The sequence below is a fragment of the Hemicordylus capensis genome, chromosome 1 (genome assembly GCF_027244095.1).
Source record: "Hemicordylus capensis ecotype Gifberg chromosome 1, rHemCap1.1.pri, whole genome shotgun sequence".
Classification (NCBI taxonomy): Eukaryota; Metazoa; Chordata; class Lepidosauria; order Squamata; family Cordylidae; genus Hemicordylus; species Hemicordylus capensis.
Genome location: NC_069657.1, coordinates 245,247,641 through 245,266,367, shown reverse-complemented (window position 1 = coordinate 245,266,367; position 18,727 = coordinate 245,247,641). Strand labels below are relative to the sequence as shown.

The 18,727-nt window shown below is 41.6% G+C and overlaps 1 protein-coding gene across 4 annotated transcripts; it reads left to right on the top strand.

The window, feature by feature from the left end:
- The first annotated feature begins 51 nt into the window (after positions 1-51).
- ENPP4 (ectonucleotide pyrophosphatase/phosphodiesterase 4) lies at positions 52-17,743 on the top strand. 4 transcript variants are annotated; one of them, XM_053284084.1, is made up of 4 exons: positions 52-206; positions 5,679-6,529; positions 7,686-7,856; positions 14,037-17,743. In XM_053284084.1, the coding sequence occupies exons 2-4, from the start codon at positions 5,710-5,712 to the stop codon at positions 14,393-14,395; spliced, it is 1,350 nt and encodes a 449-aa protein (XP_053140059.1). In that variant the 5' UTR covers positions 52-206; positions 5,679-5,709; the 3' UTR covers positions 14,396-17,743. The 4 variants fall into 4 exon arrangements, with proteins under 4 accessions (XP_053140059.1, XP_053140060.1, XP_053140063.1 ...); XM_053284085.1 differs by lacking the exon at positions 52-206 and adding an exon at positions 241-323; XM_053284088.1 differs by lacking the exon at positions 52-206 and adding an exon at positions 357-432.
- The last annotated feature ends 984 nt before the right edge of the window (positions 17,744-18,727 follow it).

Sequence of the window (18,727 nt, the reverse complement as noted above, 5' to 3'; positions counted from 1 at the left end):
CGCGGCTCTGCTCCCCCCCTTCTCTCCCGCCCACCCCGCGCCCGGTCTGTTCTGGCTGAGGTCAGGTTCGCGCCGCTAGCGGCGGTTAAAGCCGCGATAGAAAGGCAACGGCGGCGGCCAGTGCGCAAGCGCGTGTGTATTGCTGGCGTTGCCTCGGCGTCCCCTTATTGCCGCTTGAGGAAGAAGATGATGGTGGGGGAGGGGTGGTAAGTTTTTTTTGGGGGGTGGGGTTTAAAAAAAAAAAAAGGCTTCCATCCGTTAGAGTCGGTATTGGATAAGTGACTGGCTTGTCCGGCTGCCTCCGCTCCCCGCGCTTTAAATTGGTGGGTCAGGGCTCGAGACGCCTGTATTTTGTCCTTCGTCTTTCCCCTGTCCCCGTCCGGGTACTAGTTCGTCCTTGGTGGAGGCTTTGAAGCCTGAGCTGTGACTTGGGTGCGTGCGGCTGGCTTATTATGTACTGTTTTAAACTGCCGTGTGTTGTTCCGTTCCTCCCCAGAAGTAGCTGCATTCTTCTTCAGTGGGCTTGGCGGCCTCCGCCTGCCCTGTGCGCGTGAGGAGCAGCCATTCTGTCTTCGGCTGACGCTACCTAAGGAGGATGAAACCCCGCGCTCAGTCCGCGATAAACTGGCTCTGTATTCACAGTCGCTCAAGGAAAAGGGTGGGGAGGGGGGGCACGGCTCCTGTGTGACAGCAGCGGAGCATGCGCCCTCCTCAAAGACCCTCCAGTGCAGTCTGGAAGTGGGCACCTAGAAGCTTCCCATAAAGTCGGGTTGTTGCCCACTCTGACTGCAGCTCTTCCTGGATATAATTCCCCCCCCCAATATATTTTTCAGTGCCAAACCATGAACATCTTCAGGATTGCTTTCAGTAATTGCCTGGCAATTGATGCTGATTCCTAGGAAACCCAGGCCAAACCTGGAGAGTTGGCAACCCTCCCATGAGGTGTTGGATTCCATGGGTGTAGCTATAATTGAGCGGATGGGTTCAAAGAACCTGGACCCCTCCCTATTTTCCTCATTCTCTCCCTCACTCTGAAGGGCCACCAGAGAGAGGGGTGAACATGGGCCCTCTCTCCTCTGTTGTGTACCTTGGAGGCATAACTTGTGATAAAGGAGGAATTACCCATTGACTGGGGAGCTGAGTAAAGGAAGGAGGGCAGGAGGGTTTCAAATTTGCATTTATACTTCTCAAACTATGAACCTGAGAATATATATCTTCCCACAACTCTGAAGCCAAAGAGTTTCTCCCAATGAGAAACTGATAGTTTGAGCTGCAGAAATTCTTGAAACTAGGAATCTCTAATCGGGTATGTTTCATTGAGAAATGCCTTAATGTTCTCTTCAGAAAAATAAACTATTGAAAGTGTATTTGTAGTGTCAGGAATCCAGAGCCAACAGGTTATTGCTGTTATGAAAACTGGGAAATAAAAATTGGTCAGTCTGATTGAGGGAGGAGAGCTGGTCTTGTGGTAGCAAGCATGACTTGTCCCCATAGCTAAGCAGGGTCTGTTCTGGTTGCATCTGAATGGGAGACTTGATGCGTGAGCACTGCAAGATATTCCCTCAGGGGATGAAGCTGCTCTGGGAAGAGTAGAAGTTTTTAAGTTCCCTCCCTGGCTTCTCCAAGATAGGACAAGATTTTTTTTATTGAACCAACAAACGACCAAAGCATACAATACTGAGAGATTCCTGCCTGCAACCTTCGAGAAGCTACTGCCAGTCTGTGAAGACAATACTGAGCTAGATAGACCAATGGTCTGACTCAGGATATGGCAGTTTCCTATGTTCCTATGTAATTATTTCAGAATAAGTTGTACAAAAGAACTGTTGGAGTTTTTTTTTTTTAACCTGCTTCTGTAATAACAGGAAGTTGTATCACAGTAACAGCAGCTAAATAACGGATAACTTTTTCTGCCATTTGTTCTTTCTAAAGTTCTGTATATTGTAAAAGGGGAAGTACCCCAACCTGTAAGGATTGCCATCATCAGAACAACTAAGCCAACATACTGCAGCTTTATTTTTGCAATAATTCTCTTTACCCAAGGTAGCCTTCTCTTTCATAGCCTAATTTGCCCATCACTGGTTGACATTCTGATTTATGCTGTGCTTACACAAGGATGTTGTACTAGCACAAGGCTGCTGCACTCACTAGTAGTGCTAAGTCTGGAATGCATTCCAGGCTTGTGTTGCACTAGTATTTGTGCAGGCATGCCTGATGGGAATTCTTGCACAGTAACGCAGTTTCAAAAATTCTCATGTCTTTGCACCACTATATGAATTTGCAGTAGTACAACTTTGTTGCACAAGCACAGCATTAATCAAGATGTTGGCCTCTGTAATTACTAATGCAGTGTTTGTGCTTTATGGAATAAAGATAAAACCATCATTTTATTAATCTCAGTAACAACGTTCTAGATGAATTCAGGTAGAACAGACTTAAGCACTCACCTGGTCGCCAGTGACAACCAGGAATTATGTCAAGGTGAGTGGCAGAAAGGGGCTTTCCCCCTTTCCTTTTAACATCTTTACACTACACCTCTGGTCAGCAGTGCTTGAAACACTGTTTCTAGTGCCCACCCTTCTGGAATATGTCAGGAAAGGACCCCTATGTCTTTGCGTAGGGTTGCTTCCTGACATGTCCTAAAGCAGGAGCCAGTTGCCACTAATAGTACTGGCACTTCTAGGACTGCTGAAGCCTGTATTGTCATTAGAGGTAAACTGGTTGGATTACAGACAAACCCCACTTCTTCAAGAGCTTGGGAAAGACAAGTATGGCCTTAGAAACATAGGAAGCTGCCATGGACCATTGATCCATCAGTATTGGCTATACCGACTGGCAGTGGTTTCTCCAAGGTTGCAGGCAGGAGTATCTCTCGGCCCTGTCTGGAGATGCCAGGGAGGGAACTTGGAACCTAGATGTTCTTCCCAGAGCAGCCCCATCCCCTAAGGGGAATATCTTACAGTGCTCATACATTTAGCCTCCCATTCAAATGCAAACCAGGGTGTACTAAAATAGGGGCTGGGGGCTGTCAGCACTCCCTCTTCCTATGGTGCTGCTGCTTCATCCAGATTTGTAACCTGCTGCAGGTGCTTTTTTTTTGTTTTGGTCAATACAAATAACTGCAGGTTACCTGTGACATTAAATTTGGCCATTAGTCTTGCCATACAATGGCCATGTTACTTCTGCATCCTATCCCCATTGCTCATTGTATATCCTCTGGTGCTCTCTTTTTCCTGGACTTGTCCATCTAATATAGCTCTCTAGGGAGCAACCGCATCATCAGTTCTCTACAGAATCTGGTATGTTGCCGTTACATAGTTACAAGTATGAACCTGCAGTAATATTTTTCAGTATAGGGATTGTAGTTATATCTAATGCTGAATGTTGTTAACTTATTTTGTGGCTGTGAATCACAGATTTAGTGTGCCGCTTCCCCCTCTGTTCCTCAGGAGAGTACACACACAGAGATATTTTTATGCTATTGGTGGGTTACCCCCCCCCCCCCCCGCTTAACTGTATCAAACCTCTTCCTCCACTGAAACACTAAGAGGCTCTCCACACAAGCAGTATGGAGAGCTGGATGGGGTTAGGTGGGGAGAGTGGGCTTGACTGTACACGAGCACTCAGTGCGCCCTGGGCAGCCGGATCGGCTACCTACACAATTACTGGCTCTGTCATGGAAAAAACGGGGTTAGCAGAACACTCGCTCTGCTAACCTTGTTTAAGGGTGAGAGCATTTAAGGGGGTTTGTGCCCGGGAGCTGCGCAGCTCCTGTTGCAGCACACAACCTCCTGTTGCAGCACACAACCTCCCCAAACTGGGCTGGGCTCCCTTAGCCTGCTTTTGGGAGATCATGAGAATAGCCTCAAAGGTTTGAAATGGCTGTTGAGAAAACTAGAGAGGTTTATTATTATTATTATTATTATTTATTATTTATTATTACATTTATATCCCACTCTTCCTCCAAAGAGCCCAGAGCGGTTTACTACATACTTAGGTTTCTCCTCACAACAACCCTGTGAAGTAGGTTGGGCTGAGAGAGAAGTGACTGGCCCAGAGTCACCCAGCTAGTTTCATGGCTGAATGGGGATTTGAACTCGGGTCTCCCCGGTCCTATTCCAGCACTCTAACCACTACACCACGCTGGCTTTCCTCTTAGGCACTCCTCCCCCTGTCCCGAAGCAGAAGGGCTTGTGTCTGTCTTGAGGAAGTATTCTTCAAGCTTGAGGAGTATTCAAGCTTGAGGAAGTATTCTTCAAGCCGTTGCCACTGAGTTCCATTTGTTCTGCCCACCTAGTTATTTAAGTGCCTTCTGTGTCCACAAACATTCTGCTCTTTTGTGTTACTTTGAGGCAATTTTAGGATTTTTTTTGCCCTCTTAGGGTTTTTTCCTCCAGACTTTTGTGAAACTGACACAACTGCAGGTTACTGTCAGCTGTACCTCTCTCTCACCTCAAGGTGCACCAATTATTCATTCTTTTCATATTTCACCCTAACAAAAGAGCTATAGGCAAGCTACAGTTTTTCATAACTGAAAGTACTGTACTTCTCTCCTGAAGGCTCACAATTTAAACAGAACAGTCACACACCCCATCTATTGTGCAAACAATGGGGAGCTAAACCTCTTGCAAACACACTCTTAATTAAACCATAATAGGAGCAAACTGAATCTAAAGGGATGAATCTGTAGGAGAAAGGTGGGATAGAAATATTTAAAATAAAGGAAAGCAAAATAATTTCATTTAAAAGGGTGCTGGGATAAAATAGTGAGACATGCAGCTTGGACATTCAGCACTTATTACCAGTTAATGAAGAACTTAAACATGGAATTTAAGAGCATTGAAGGGAAATATGTACTTCTAATAATCAAATATAATCATGTTGAGTTCATGCAAGTGACTATAGTGGTGTGCACGGACCGGTCCGGAGGCCATTTTAGAGGCCTCCAGACCAGTCCGGCATGGGGGGTGGCTACCTTTAAGGGCGGGGGGGTAAGAACTTACCCCTCCCGCCGCTCTTCCCCCTCCGGCGCTGCGGTAATATCCGAAGTTTTCGGGGCGGCAGGGTCCTTCCCTGCCGCCCCGGTGCCTGTCGTTGCCCGGAAAAAGCCTTAAGTGTACCACGCATGCGCACGGCGTGCGCACGGCGGCGCAGGCGCGCACATGCGTGGTACACATAAGGCTTTTTCCGGGCAACGATGGGCACCGGGGCGGAAGGGAATGACCCTGCCGCCCCAAAAGCTTCGGATATTACCGCAGTGCCAGAGGGGGAAGAGCGGCGGGAGGGGTAAGTTCTACTCCCCCCCCCGCCCTTAAGAGTAGATGCCCCGCCATGCCGGTCCGGATGGATCCGGACTGGTGCACATCACTAAGTGACTATGTAAATAGTGGTTGGAAACGTGAGCATTTGTATCTTATTTAAATTTAAGCAATTGCTTTCCATTGTTTTAAGTAGAATACAGGGATTTCTGTAATGTTTGAGAGATAGAGTAAGTTAGATTCAGCTGGTATGGCATTTATTTATTTTTATCATTAACAACAAGGGCTATATAAGTTACACAATAAAATATTAAACTGGAATGTAAAAATCTAAATCAGTATGATTTGACAATATTGTCAATATGATGCCTGTTTTCAATTGATATTCTTAATTAAGCTTTTCCACCTTTTTTTTTTTAGGTATATCCTCTGGTTCGCTGTAAATGTTTGAATGATGTTCATGATGAATTTGATACTAATATTCCTCCTTAATGGAATACTTTGTTGTTCTGCTGATGAGTCGGTACCCAGATTACTCCTGGTATCTTTTGATGGTTTCAGGGCTGATTATCTGCAGAAATATGAACTTCCACATCTCCAAGATTTTGTTAAGGATGGTGTGTTGGTAGAACATGTTACCAATGCTTTTATCACAAAAACGTTCCCAAATCATTATAGTATAGTCACAGGTCTGTATGAAGAAAACCACGGCATTGTAGCAAATAAAATGTTTGATGCTGCTACAGAGAAACATTTTTCACCCTCCAATGATGCAGATTCATTCTGGTGGAATGAAGCAATTCCTATTTGGGTAACCAACCAGAGAAAGAATAAAAGTAGTGCTGCTGCAATGTGGCCTGGTACAGATGTAAAAATTCACAATACTACCCCTTCCCATTTTATGAAATATGATCCTTCAGTAAGCTTCAAAAAAAGAGTAGAGACCATTATTACATGGCTGAACAGTAGTAGTCCACCAGTCACTTTTGCCATTCTTTACTGGGAAGAGCCAGATGCAAGTGGACACAAGTATGGACCAGAAGATACTAAAAACATGACCAAAGTGTTGAAAGAAGTGGATAAGCTCATTGGCCTTCTTGTTGAGAGGCTCAAGGCTGCAAACTTGTGGGATGAAATGAATGTTATAATTACAAGTGATCATGGCATGGCACAGTGTTCCCAAGAGAGGCTGATAAATCTGGATAAATGCATTGGTCGTGGTAACTACACACTGATAGACAAGAGTCCAGTTGCTGCAATACTACCAAAAAGTAAGTTTATTAGTTGTATGGAAGCTGATATCTCATTTTAAGAGTTTTAAAAATAGTAGCTGACATCCTGACCAACAAAGCACCAATGCAACAGGAGAAGCACTGGTATAGTACCAGTGTTTCCGAAAAGTTCCATAGTAACACTGCACTGCAGCTAATGTGACAGGGTGGGAATTCCAGTGACTTCCCCTTTCCTCAGAAGCCCTCTGTGTCACCTGAAAATACTTCCCTGAGGGCTGTGCAATCTTCAGGGATACATTTTCAGGTGGCACAGAGCCCCTTCTGAGGAAGGGGAGGTTGCTGAAATTTGCCTCCACTATTGAGCCAGCAGCGGAGCCAAATTAGTTGACTATGTTGGCAGCACTGGTGCTTTGTTAGGATGTCAGCCTGTGTTCTTGATACTTGGAAGCAAAACTGATGAGACAGATTTCTTGATTAGTTTTATTTTTAGCTTTAAATCAGCCACCGCAGTGTTTGGGTGGGGGTGCATGGAGGAGCTGCTGCTATTCCTGCTGGGGCAATATACAAGCACTGTACAGGTACTTTTACTTTTCTCTTGTGGGCTACTAGCAACTTCAAGGTGTGATTTAGTTTGTAAGGGTGCCTGTTTGTGTTTGTGTTTGTTTGTTTGTTTTTTTGAAGGTGTTCCATGGCCAGGACTGGTATCGGAGGGTCAGCATTATTTTCGCCCCTATGTGGTGGTAGCAGAACAACTCTTAGGGCCCACTAAGGTGGATGGCAGATTGCTGAGGGCCACCAGAAACCCAGAGCCAGCTTACCCATGTCATGTCTGTTTTGACCTCATGATGAAGCAAATATCTTCTCTTGACCATAATATTAACATTAGAAACTTTGAAAATAATGTTTATTTAAAATATGTGGCAGCCTTTTTAAATAATAATTTAACTGTTTGCTGCATACTAAGATCTGAATTTCATTGTAGTTTCTTCCCTCGTAAGGTTTATAAGTATTAAGTAATTATAAAGAGATTGAAAGAAGGTTCAAATTATAAGATCCACACCAATCTTGCAACTCAAACAGTATGTAGACTACACTTTCTGTTTTCAAAATATGCACATTTTTAGGCTTCTCCTAAGAAAGGATAAAGTTATAAAGGGCACATCCTTGCTTCTCACTCTGTCTGCTTTATCTTCAGATGAAACATACGTATATAATTTGATGAAAATCTGCGACCCTCATATGAATGTGTACCTTAAAGAAGAAATACCAGAGCGATATCATTACCATCACAATAAGCGCATTCAACCCATAATTTTGGTTGCAGATGAAGGCTGGACAATTGTGCAAACGGAGGCTCTTCCAAGGTGTAAGTATATGTTACTGTTGGGTTGAGTGCAAAAAATGACTCTTTTCATAGAAGGGACATGTACTCCCATAAGGCGGAGAAACGCTGCTACCTAAACACCAGAACCTTCTGGAAACACTGTATGCTTTTAATCAGCTGCAACCATGAAGGCTGAGATCTGTGGGATTCTGTACCACCTAGTAGATTCTGACAAATTTGAAATTCGAGTGCACAGACATGCACCACATGTGTTACAGGTTCTTAACACAGACACAGGCCTTTATGCATGTATTTGCATGCCACTTCACTTCCCTCCAGTCCATAGACTGCTGGCATGTGAATGCTTTGTGCCAATCTTTGTGGGCACAAGTTAAGAACTCCTCAAATATAACCCGGCACCTTGCACAAGTGCTTGTCACACTCTCAGTATCCATGTAGGGGATTTTACTTATTTACAACTGCAGCTGGTTCCATTTGAAAAGCAAGGAGACCAAAATATTGGTAGTCGTGGCCATTGCTCCAAAAGAGCTTAATAACTCCTATTTTTAAAATAATACTCTTCTAATTGCCCTTTTAGGTGCCTTGATTCTTATATAAAAGCAGAGTTTGTTACAAGATGGTAAAAGAGTGAGGCATACATGCTTTAGTTACTTGGTTGCTAAAAGTTAGTGGTGAGCATCCAAACCTTATGTAAGCAGAAGGTTATTAAACAGTTCCCTCCACCCCACATCAGTTCCCTTCCTCCCTAAGCCTCTCCTGAGAGTTGGGGGCACCTTCTGGAAGTATGTGGGATGGAGCACAGAGAATTACAGGAGGAATGGGTTAGTTCTCTACTATGAGCAGAGGAAAAAATTGCTTTAGAGTAGTGCAGTTTACTGGTAAGCAGCTAACTAGGCAGGAAAGGGTGGGTGGAGTGGGGAAATATTCTTTCTATCATGGCTTTAGCCTAAGATGCTTGTGTGCCTCTTTTCCAAAATGGGGTTTGGGACACTTCTCTAAGTGCATGTCAACAATGTCGGACTTGTCTGACCTTGGCCATCAGGGTTAATATATTCATTACACCTCCCACTGCAACATTGTCCCCAAGTTTAGTGCTTTACCCCATAGAATACATAGCAGCCATTACTTCATACAGACAAAAGGAAAGGCATACACTTGAACAATGTTGTGGGTGGGGGAAGGGGAGCTAAACATGCTCTGGGTGATCCATCGTGTGGAGTGAGAAGCAAGATTCAATCTATCTATCTTTATTACAGTCATAGACCAGCATAAAGTACAGGGCAAAAGATGGGTAAAAAGGTAGATTCCATAAAGAGCATAAAAGTTGTAATAATACAGCAACTTAGCTAAATTGACCTGATTATTATGAAGCTGTTAAATTTTGAAGCTGTTAAACTAAAAGGTTTTAGATTAAAAATTAAAGTAACTAGGAAACAGTTACTGCAAGTTATGAAACTAAAATTTTAGGCTATAGAACTGTAAAGGTTATAAAATTGTAAAAACCAATAGGGCAGTAAAACCTGCAAGGCTGCCTCGTAGAACATTTGTAGAGGGGCACCAGGCTACATGCTGCCTGTCATTGTCTGATGACTTTTAGACGCAGCTGTGCAGAATCTGGCCGCATTGTATGCGACATTGGGCCTAGCATCAGAGGGCAGAGAAGTGTAAAAGTGGCTTGTATGTCCTGGGTACTTATGTATCAGCAGAAGGATAAGGGTGGCACGGGTGTCCCTGTAGTATGGGCAGTGGAGGAGGACATGCACCATTGTGTCAACTAGTCCTGAGTCACAGGGGCACAGATGTTCTGAGAGTAGGGTCTCTCTGTAGCAGCCTTCAAGCACAGCTGAGGGGAGGGTGTAGCATCGGGCCAGTGTAAAGGCCCTCCTATGGCTAGGGACCTCCAGTTGAGTTAGGTACGCCCCAGGGGCAGCCAAGTATCTAAGACCTTCGCTAGTGAGGAAGTTCGGAGACCAGGCCAGATCAGATTGTTGCTCCATGTCCATAATGTGTTTTGTGATGAGCACTTTATCCTGATTTAATTCCATATTAACGAGAAACAGGGGAAAGGCCCGTGGATGATATTTTTGTCTTGATTGGAGAAGCAGGGTTTGCCCATCTCACCTTATAGAACAAATTTAATTGTATTATTTTTAGATACCTTCGTGAAGAGGTGTGGGGAAGAATAAATGTTATGCTACTTTTGGCTAACTTTGACTTGGCTAAGTAAATACTAAATAGTATTGGGAATCTTGTGTTGTGGGGGGAGGGAATAGGGTTTCAAAGCCTGTGTGTATTAAAGTAAGCACTTTTAGAGAGTGTAGCATTATGGTTTTTTAATTATTATTGTTTACACAGTCAGACGTTATTGACCGGTTTGTTTTATCCAGACATAGAGTCCTTCCCAAGCACCTGGGATGGCTGAATTTTATTGTCAATGTTGTTGCTGTGATTATAGACATGGTCACAGAATATAGGCTGTTCCCAGTAAAGTTGCTTTTTGTAATTGGCTGATGGTGATTTCTGTGGCCCCTATGGTGTTGAGGTGCTCTTCAGGGTCTTTTGGAACTGCACCCAGGGCGCCAATGACCACTGGGATTATTTTGGTCTTTTTCTGCCACAGCCTTTCAATTTCCATTTGTAGATCTTTGTATTTGGTGATTTTTTCTATTTTTCTTCTATTCTGCTATCCCCTGGTATTGCTATGTCGATTATTTTGACTTGTTTTTCTTTCTTCTAGACTACAGTTATATCTGGTGTATTGTGTGGCAGATGTTTGTCTGTTTGTAGTCGGAAGTCCCATAATATTTTTGCATCTTCATTTTCTACCACTTTTTCAGTTTTATGGTCCCACCAATTTTTGGCTACAGGTAGCTTGTATTTTTTGCAGATGTTCCAGTGTATCATCCCTGCTACCTTGTCATGCCTTTGTTTGTAGTCAGTTTGTGCGATCTTTTTACAGCAGCTGATTAGGTGGTCTGCTGTTTCATCTGTTTCTTTACATAGGCAGCACTTGCTGTTTGTTGTTGATTTTTCTACTTTGCTCTTATTGCATTTGTTCATAGTGCCTGTTCTTGTGCAGCCAGTATTAAACCCTCTGTTTCTTTCTTCAAGTTGCCATTCTTAAGCCATTGCCAGGTCTTGGTGATGTCTGATTTTCCACTTATATTGTGCAAATATAAACCATGCAGGGGCTTATTTTTCCATTTTTCTGCTTGGTTCTTGACTTGTTCTTTCTTTTGGGCCTGCTTTGTTTCATTGGTGTTGAATAGTTTCTCGTTCTTGACCATTTGAAGTGCATCTTCTTCACTGTCCTTGATATATTCTTCAAGGCCTCTTTTCTCCTCCTCTACTGTTTGATGGACTTGCAGCATTCCTCTTCCACCTGAGCTGCGAGGGACGCATAGCCTATCTACATCACTGTGGGGGTGCAGAGCATGATGGATGTTCATTATTTTCCTGGTCTTACTATCTAACGTCTCTAGCTCTGCCTGGGTCCAGTCTATTGTTCCTGCAGTGTATCTAATAACAGGTATAGCCCAGGTATTTATGGCTTGTATGGTGTTCCCACCATTGAGTTTGGACTTGAGGATTTTTCTAACTTTTTAACTTCATTGTGTGCGATGTTATCATCCTGGAGAATGCCCAAGTATTTGTAATGTTCTTTCTCTTCCAGGTTCTTGATCTTGCTTCCATTGGGCAGTTCTATTCCTTCTGTTTTTCTTATTTTCCCTCTGTTCATTATTAATGCAGCACACTTGTCTATTCCAAACTCCATTGCTGTATCGCTACTGAATATACGGACAGTGTTTAGCAGTGATTCGATTTCTGACTGGGACTTTCCATACAACTTCAGATCGTCCATTCAGATGGTTGATTTGATTTGATGTTTTAGATGATTGGTATCCAAGACCTGTTTTGTTTAGTATTTGTGAAAGTGGGGTCATGGCGATTACAAACAACAGAGGGGATAGTGAGTCCCCTTGGAAAATGCCTCTTCTAATGCTAACCTGTCCGAGTGTCTCGCCATTGATTAACTGTGTACTCCACATGCTCATTGCTTTTTAAAATAAATATCTGAATGTTTTTGCTGACACCAGTTGTTTCTAAACATTTTAGTATCCATGTGTGAGGCAATGAATCAAAGGCTTTCTTGTAGCAATCCATGCAACACTTAGATTGGTTTTTCTTCTCTTGCAATTTTCTAAAATCATGTTGTCAATCAGCAGCTGGTCTTTTGTGCCTCTGGTGTTCAGGCAATTTCCTTTCTGTTCAACTGGAAGCTGTTTGTTAGTTAATAAGTGTTGCATCACTTCATCTGCTATTATTCCAGTTAATAATTTGAACATGGTTGGCAGACAGGTTATCGGTCTATAATTACTTGGAACTGCACCTTTTGCTGTGTCTTTCATGATGAGATGAGTTTTCCCAGTTGTTAGCCATTGTTCAATATCACCTCCTTGCAAAATGTGATTGAACTGTTTTGATAATTGTTTATGAAGGCTTGTTAGGTGTTTAAGCCAAAAGCCATGCAGTTCATTGTTGCCTGGAGCAGTCCAATTTTTAATTTTCTTTGCTCTTTCACTTATTAATTCTGGTGTTATTATTAGATCTTGCATTTGTTGGTTACATTTTTTGACCTCTTTCATCCAGACTGCTTTTTTATTATAATCTATTGGATTGTCCCATAATTTCCCCCAGAATTACACTGTTTCTTCTTCATTTGGTGTTTCTAGGTTTCTTCAGTTTCTCCCTCTATGCTTTGGTAGAAACATCTCCAATTCGACTGGAACTGGAGTTTCTGCCTGTGTTGTGTAATTCTGGCTTCATATCTGCTAATCTTCTTTGACACTGCTGTTATTTGCTGCTTTATTATTTCCAGGACTTCTCTAATTTTCCTTGAATCTAGATGGTATTTTTGAATCAGATACTGTTTGGTGTTTTTCATTCTTCAGCTTCTTGTCTTTCATATCTTTCAATTTACTAGCATCTGATCTAAGCCTGGAGATTTTATTTTCTAATCTAATCTTCCATTTAGGTGATGTACTGCTTTCTTTTTTTACAGGTCCACTGATCTTATATCCGAGCTCTTGTGTTGTTATTGTTGCTGCACTGTACATTAGTTGGTTTGTTTCTTGCAAATTATTGGTTATTTCTGCAAGTGCAGCATTGACATATTTTAATGCCTGAGCAAGTTGTTTTTTGGCAACTGTTTTTAGATCTGGAAGTCGAACCCTGGTGGTTGTTTGGTTCATGTGCTCAGTTATTTTTTGCTTTAGTTCTTGTTGCTTTTCTGTTAAATGGCATTTTGGTTTTTGAGGTGAAGGCAAAGGGGAGGTTGCCTGGTTTTCATTTTGAAACAGTTCAGCAACAGTGGTATCCTCTATTTCCAACACCACCTCCACCTGCGCCTGAGCCACTTCTTCAGTTGGTGGTAATTCTTCTTCCATATCTTGAGCCTGTGTTGCTCTTTTCAGTTCTTCCAGCTCGACTTCTGTGAATACTTTATTTCTTATTATGAATCTTCTCTGGTCTGCTAGCCTTTGTTCTGTTATTTCTGTATCTGGATGCTTCTCTTTCCAAATTTGGTACATTCTTTTTAAATAACCTCTTCTAGTTGGACTAGACTTGTAATAGCAGATCATTATTTCCTTGTTGGCATTTTTCGTATATTTTTTCTGGTTAAGCGACGTTTCTTCCAGTAACCCTGCAGTCTCCAGCCCTGGTTGCTCAACTGAATATCTTGAGTCCTGTAGCCCACTTGCCACCAGATGTCCAGAGACTCCAGCACCTGGTGCGGTCCTTGTTGACCCGGGCGATGACCGATCCAGTATAGATTTATTAAAGTTACGTCTCACCATATTGTTGATGGGAGAGGCACTCTTTGTCTGGCTCCTCTGATGAGACCTGTCCAGTATGGTTGGACCTCTGGCATAGCTCTCACCTTCCTCAGAGCACACAAGCCACACAACCACGCCAAGGTAGTGCCTCACTGGGGATGATGATGATGATGATGATGATGATGATGATTTTCAATTTCTATACCGCCCTTCCAAAAATGGCTCAGGGCGGTTTACACAGAGAAATAATAAATAAATAAGATGGATCCCTGTTCCCAATCTAAATGTTTTACAGAATTCATTGGGGGAGGAAAGAACTGTTCCCTTAGTTGCATATAAATAACTCTGAATTCGCTTTTTCCAGTAGGAGACCATGGCTATGACAATACTCTTCCAAGTATGCATCCATTCCTGGCAGCTCGTGGGCCTGCTTTTCGAAGAGGCTACAAAAAGAAGACAATAAATACAGTGGATATTTATCCAATCATGTGCCATATCCTAGGTCTGACACCCGAGCCCAATAATGGCACTTTGAGCAAGTGTTTGTTAGTTGACCAGTGGTGCATAAATGTTCCTGAAGCCATTGGAATAGTTATTGGTGTATTTATGGTGTTAACTACTCTGACATGCCTTATAATCATCATGAAGAACAGAGCACCTTCTGTGCGTCCATTTTCACGACTTCAGCTGCAGGAAGATGATGACGATCCTTTAATCGGATAACATTCACTGGCTCTTGTCTTTAAAACTGGACATGACAGCTAGACTTGCACTGGATAACATCTTCAGAAAAACATTATTAATCTACCCAGAATACTGGAGGTGACCATAAAATCTGTGAAAAACAAATGTTGAACAGAATCTGTTTTGTAATAGAAAGAGCATTGCATCTATCAGCTAAAGCAGCAAGAATAGTAGTTTAAGCAACTCAAATATTTATGTAAAACGATGGTCCTTCGAGCCCTGGAAATATCTTGTCAGCTCCTAAATTTGAATAATTGTATTGAAGTTCTTGAGCTGGTATAAGCCGATTGTGAAAATTGTGATTCTGCTTTCTTGTGTTCAGCTCACTGCTGTAAGAACATCTGCTGCAAGGATAAAGTTATCTAGTTTAAAGGTGACTAGTGTCGGGAGGACTTCCACTGTTACCCTGTCATTGTGTATGATATCATTCTCTAGAAATAGATTTTAATTTCACTGAAAACCTTTCAGAGAAATGTAAGCATCAGCAGTTATAACCCTCCAACAGTACTAAAGCAGGTCAAACTACTTTATACAACTCTGCCCCAAAGAAGCATACTTAGGCTATCTTGAGTGTCCTTTCCTTGTAATCTGAAGACTGATTTAAGCATTACTTGCCACCTGTGGCTGCCACCAGCAGGCTTTTTTCTGTAAAGATGACTTCTAAATGTCTCTCTATGTATTGTTTCAAATACATGGAGCACTTACATGCTAGCACCACACCGCAGCAGCTCAAGCATCACATGTTTGGGCTGACACATAGTGAAGGCATTTTACTCCCATACAAACGTGAGGAACAGCTTTTTAGTGGCAACCATGCTGAAATAACCTTTAAATCAGCTGTCTCTGACCTTTTTTTGAAGTTTGTATATACATGGATATGATAAGGTGCTTTTTACACTTTAAGAGGGTTTTTTTAATGAGAACTTGCAACAGAAATGGTACTGCATAAGGAAAAGGGGATTACCAAAAAGGCAAGGAATTTTAAACAAGTGAAAAGCAAATTCAAGTTCTTCTAATTTTGTGTTTGTCTAATGTTTTTCATGACAGAAGTACACAGGAGGGGAAAGCACCACACCAGCAGGTAGGAAGGAAAGAATCCACAATTTGTTATAGATCTTCAAATAGAACTCTTCTTCAGGAAAAGTGGTTTACAAGGTACAATACCCAACTTCTAAACAACTTGTAAACCACTTCCCCTGAAGAAGAGTTCTATTTGAAACCCAGTGGGATCTATTCTTTAATAAATAGCCATTGCACTGTTCCAGTTTCCTTCCTACCAGTGTTTTTCACTGAATCTTAATAACTCAGATCAATTCCTTTTCTATCTGTACAAGATTAACTTTGTAAGTTAAATATTGTATTCCACTAGCAGAGATCTTTTTTTTAAACCTCAGTCAGGAATATTGCTAGAATTCCAGTTTGGACAAGTAAACTAATATAAATATTCATTATTTCCAAGAGCTACCTAACTTGCAAGAAAACTATTTGTAATATAGTTAAGATAACAGAACTTCTTTCTTAAGGAAAACAAATATTCAGTGTACCAGTGACCACATATTTAATCTCAGCACTTCTTAAATATGATCAGAACTTTGTTCAGAATTACCTTTGTAATTATAGCAGGCCAGAGATTTCTAAACCAATGTGGTCGATGTCCTTACACTCCATAACTTGACTTTTATATTTGTTTTGTATGAACTGCTTTTAAAAAATCTAGAATAGCATTGAGGTAATATGATTTTTGAAGAGCCCCACTTGTGCAAGGGGACTTTATAACACTTCCTTTCACTGGTAAGTAGACTCCTGTAACACTCCCCCCCCCCGCCCATGGCACCCTATGAGATGAGGGGCAGCTGCCAAAAAGAGATGTCTGAAGCCTTTCCCTATGAAAAGCACTCGTGTGTGGGGGATTATGAATCTCATTCAAAATGAATTTTTAAAATGGCTTCTCCTTAATGTGCCTATTCTGCTATTGGTGTTCAGTCTTACATTGGTGTATAGGAAACAGTTGAAATAAATTATCAGATGAGTATTGTGAAGTTCAGTGTTCTGGAAAGCAAGCTGGGAAGCCAGTTTCTCCTAAGTGTTTGGTTATTTCTCCTACACTCAAAATGCAAACTATCTTGAAAAGATTGCTGTTTTTAATGTCAGTACTTACATAATAGGAATACTTATATTATAGGGAGGAAGAACCACTGTCTGTGGAACAGAAAATAAGCACACTCCAGACTTCTGTCATAAGTGGGGGAAAGCTTCACATTCTTTTCATTTTAAGTGCCCATTTTATCTAGGATACCTGTAGTATGCTATAAAAGCATGGCAATATTTCAGCATCTCTTTTAAGAGTTACTTGACCAATAAGCACTGATATTTACCTGATTTTTCATCTTGTGCAGCATAACATAACATGCTGTGCACTTGTAGCAAAGCACTGGTAGTGTTGCACTTCTCTACAGGTGTGCAAATCCAAAAGGGCTAGTTCAATTGGAAACATTGCTTAACCATCACTTCTGGAGTTGGGCACACTACTTGAAGTATCTGCACTCTTGTGCAAAAATGAAACAGTACCAGTGTGTGCGAATTGCCACCACCCACATTAACTGCAACATGTGAGCCAATATGTCTAAACTGCTTTTAGAATTTTTTGTTGACAGGTGGTGTATAAATATTCTTAATATTTAATTTTGACTAATATAGCTGCTAATTAGGAATAGACAGAACTAAAAATCATTTCTGCAGGTATTTAGATTAGTATTCTTACTAGATAATGGACTTCAGAACTGCTCATCAAATATCCAAAGAGAATACTTGATATATGCCTTTCCTTATTCTTCATCATTTTCTCCCCTGCATGCCAAAACAGCTACAGCTCAAACTTTGGTGGATCTGGTGACCATTACTGAAAGCTTAATCTTTCTTGAGGATAGCTCCTTCGACTATATATTCATCCAGAGAGGATAAAAAAGGAATTCTGATCATCGGAATATTGTTTTAAATGGATAGTGCCTTAACTGCACTTAATAGTTGCCTGGCTTGGGTTTCTATGAAAGAAATGTTTTATGTATAAAGGCTCCTGCTCTTCTTGTTTTTAGGTTATGCTACTCTAATATACCCTGTTAGACCAAACCTGTTCTCTATGGAAGGAATCCCAATACTTATGTAACCAATGTGTTAGTTTTCTTGTCCTTTCCTTTCCCACTAAATTGCTGTGCATATGAACTGGTGTAGGAGTTTTGCTTTGAACAAACTGCATCAATTGTAACCCAACTTGAAGACCATTTTGATCAGAAGTGTGAGTGGTGGTGGATTATAAATCCTTTAAATCTTTCCTTCTTACCTTGGTATCTGAAATTGGATAATATAAGTAGTTCAGCCTGGTTTTGAAACACTTCTTCTTGAAGCTCTGCTAAATCATACTTAGCTGTAATGCGAAGTGAATGTGACACATGGGCATAAAACAAGATAGACACACAAGGTGTTTGAATTATGACATTCTGAGGTCTTAAGCTATGTCAAGTTTAAAAGATGTCCTAAAAAATTAGTCTAATAAAAAGCAATGATAATAGAACTGAGTTCAGTTGTGGTTTGTGCCCTCAAAATCCCACTTGTTAAAAATACTGTGTGTGTCACCGGGTGTATGTGTAGGGGGGTGATGCTTAACTTTTGGAGGGGGAGGGTGTGGGCCTCTAAAATTACCTAGGTGCACCTCTGAGTGATAGAACTATGCAAACTATCACCACACATCACTCAGCTCCAGCATGTACTTCAGGGACAGGGTAGTGGTAGGACTACTGGGCAATTCCTATTCTGGCACAAGTGCTTCTTCTACTCAGACTCTTAATGATCTACCAGGTCTCCACACAAAGGATGAGTGAGCTTTGGCTCCTTCCTTGCTATGGCTGAATTTTTTTGGAACTAGTAGGAATGCAGAAATGCCCTAGGCTTGCTGGGTATGGGTCAGCCTATTATTTTCTGGGTGCAATCTTATCTCTGAGCTTAGCCTATGAGCAGGGGTGCTATTATGCCTACCAGAATACCATAACACAATAGACTTTTGTCCCCTCATGAGTGATGATAGTTGCTGGTAGCTGCATGGTACAATAAGTTATCTAGGAGGTAAAACAAAAGCTAGAGTCCTCTATGAACAACTGCTATTTGATGTCCTGGGTTGTGGGGGGTGGGGATGGGAAATATGGAGAAGTTGCCCCATCCGGTAAGCAGCCATAAGCCTGATTTTATATTGCTTAGTATTCAGGGTAAAGCTACTTTAACTAGAGTGATTAAATACAATTAACTGTATAGTATATTTTC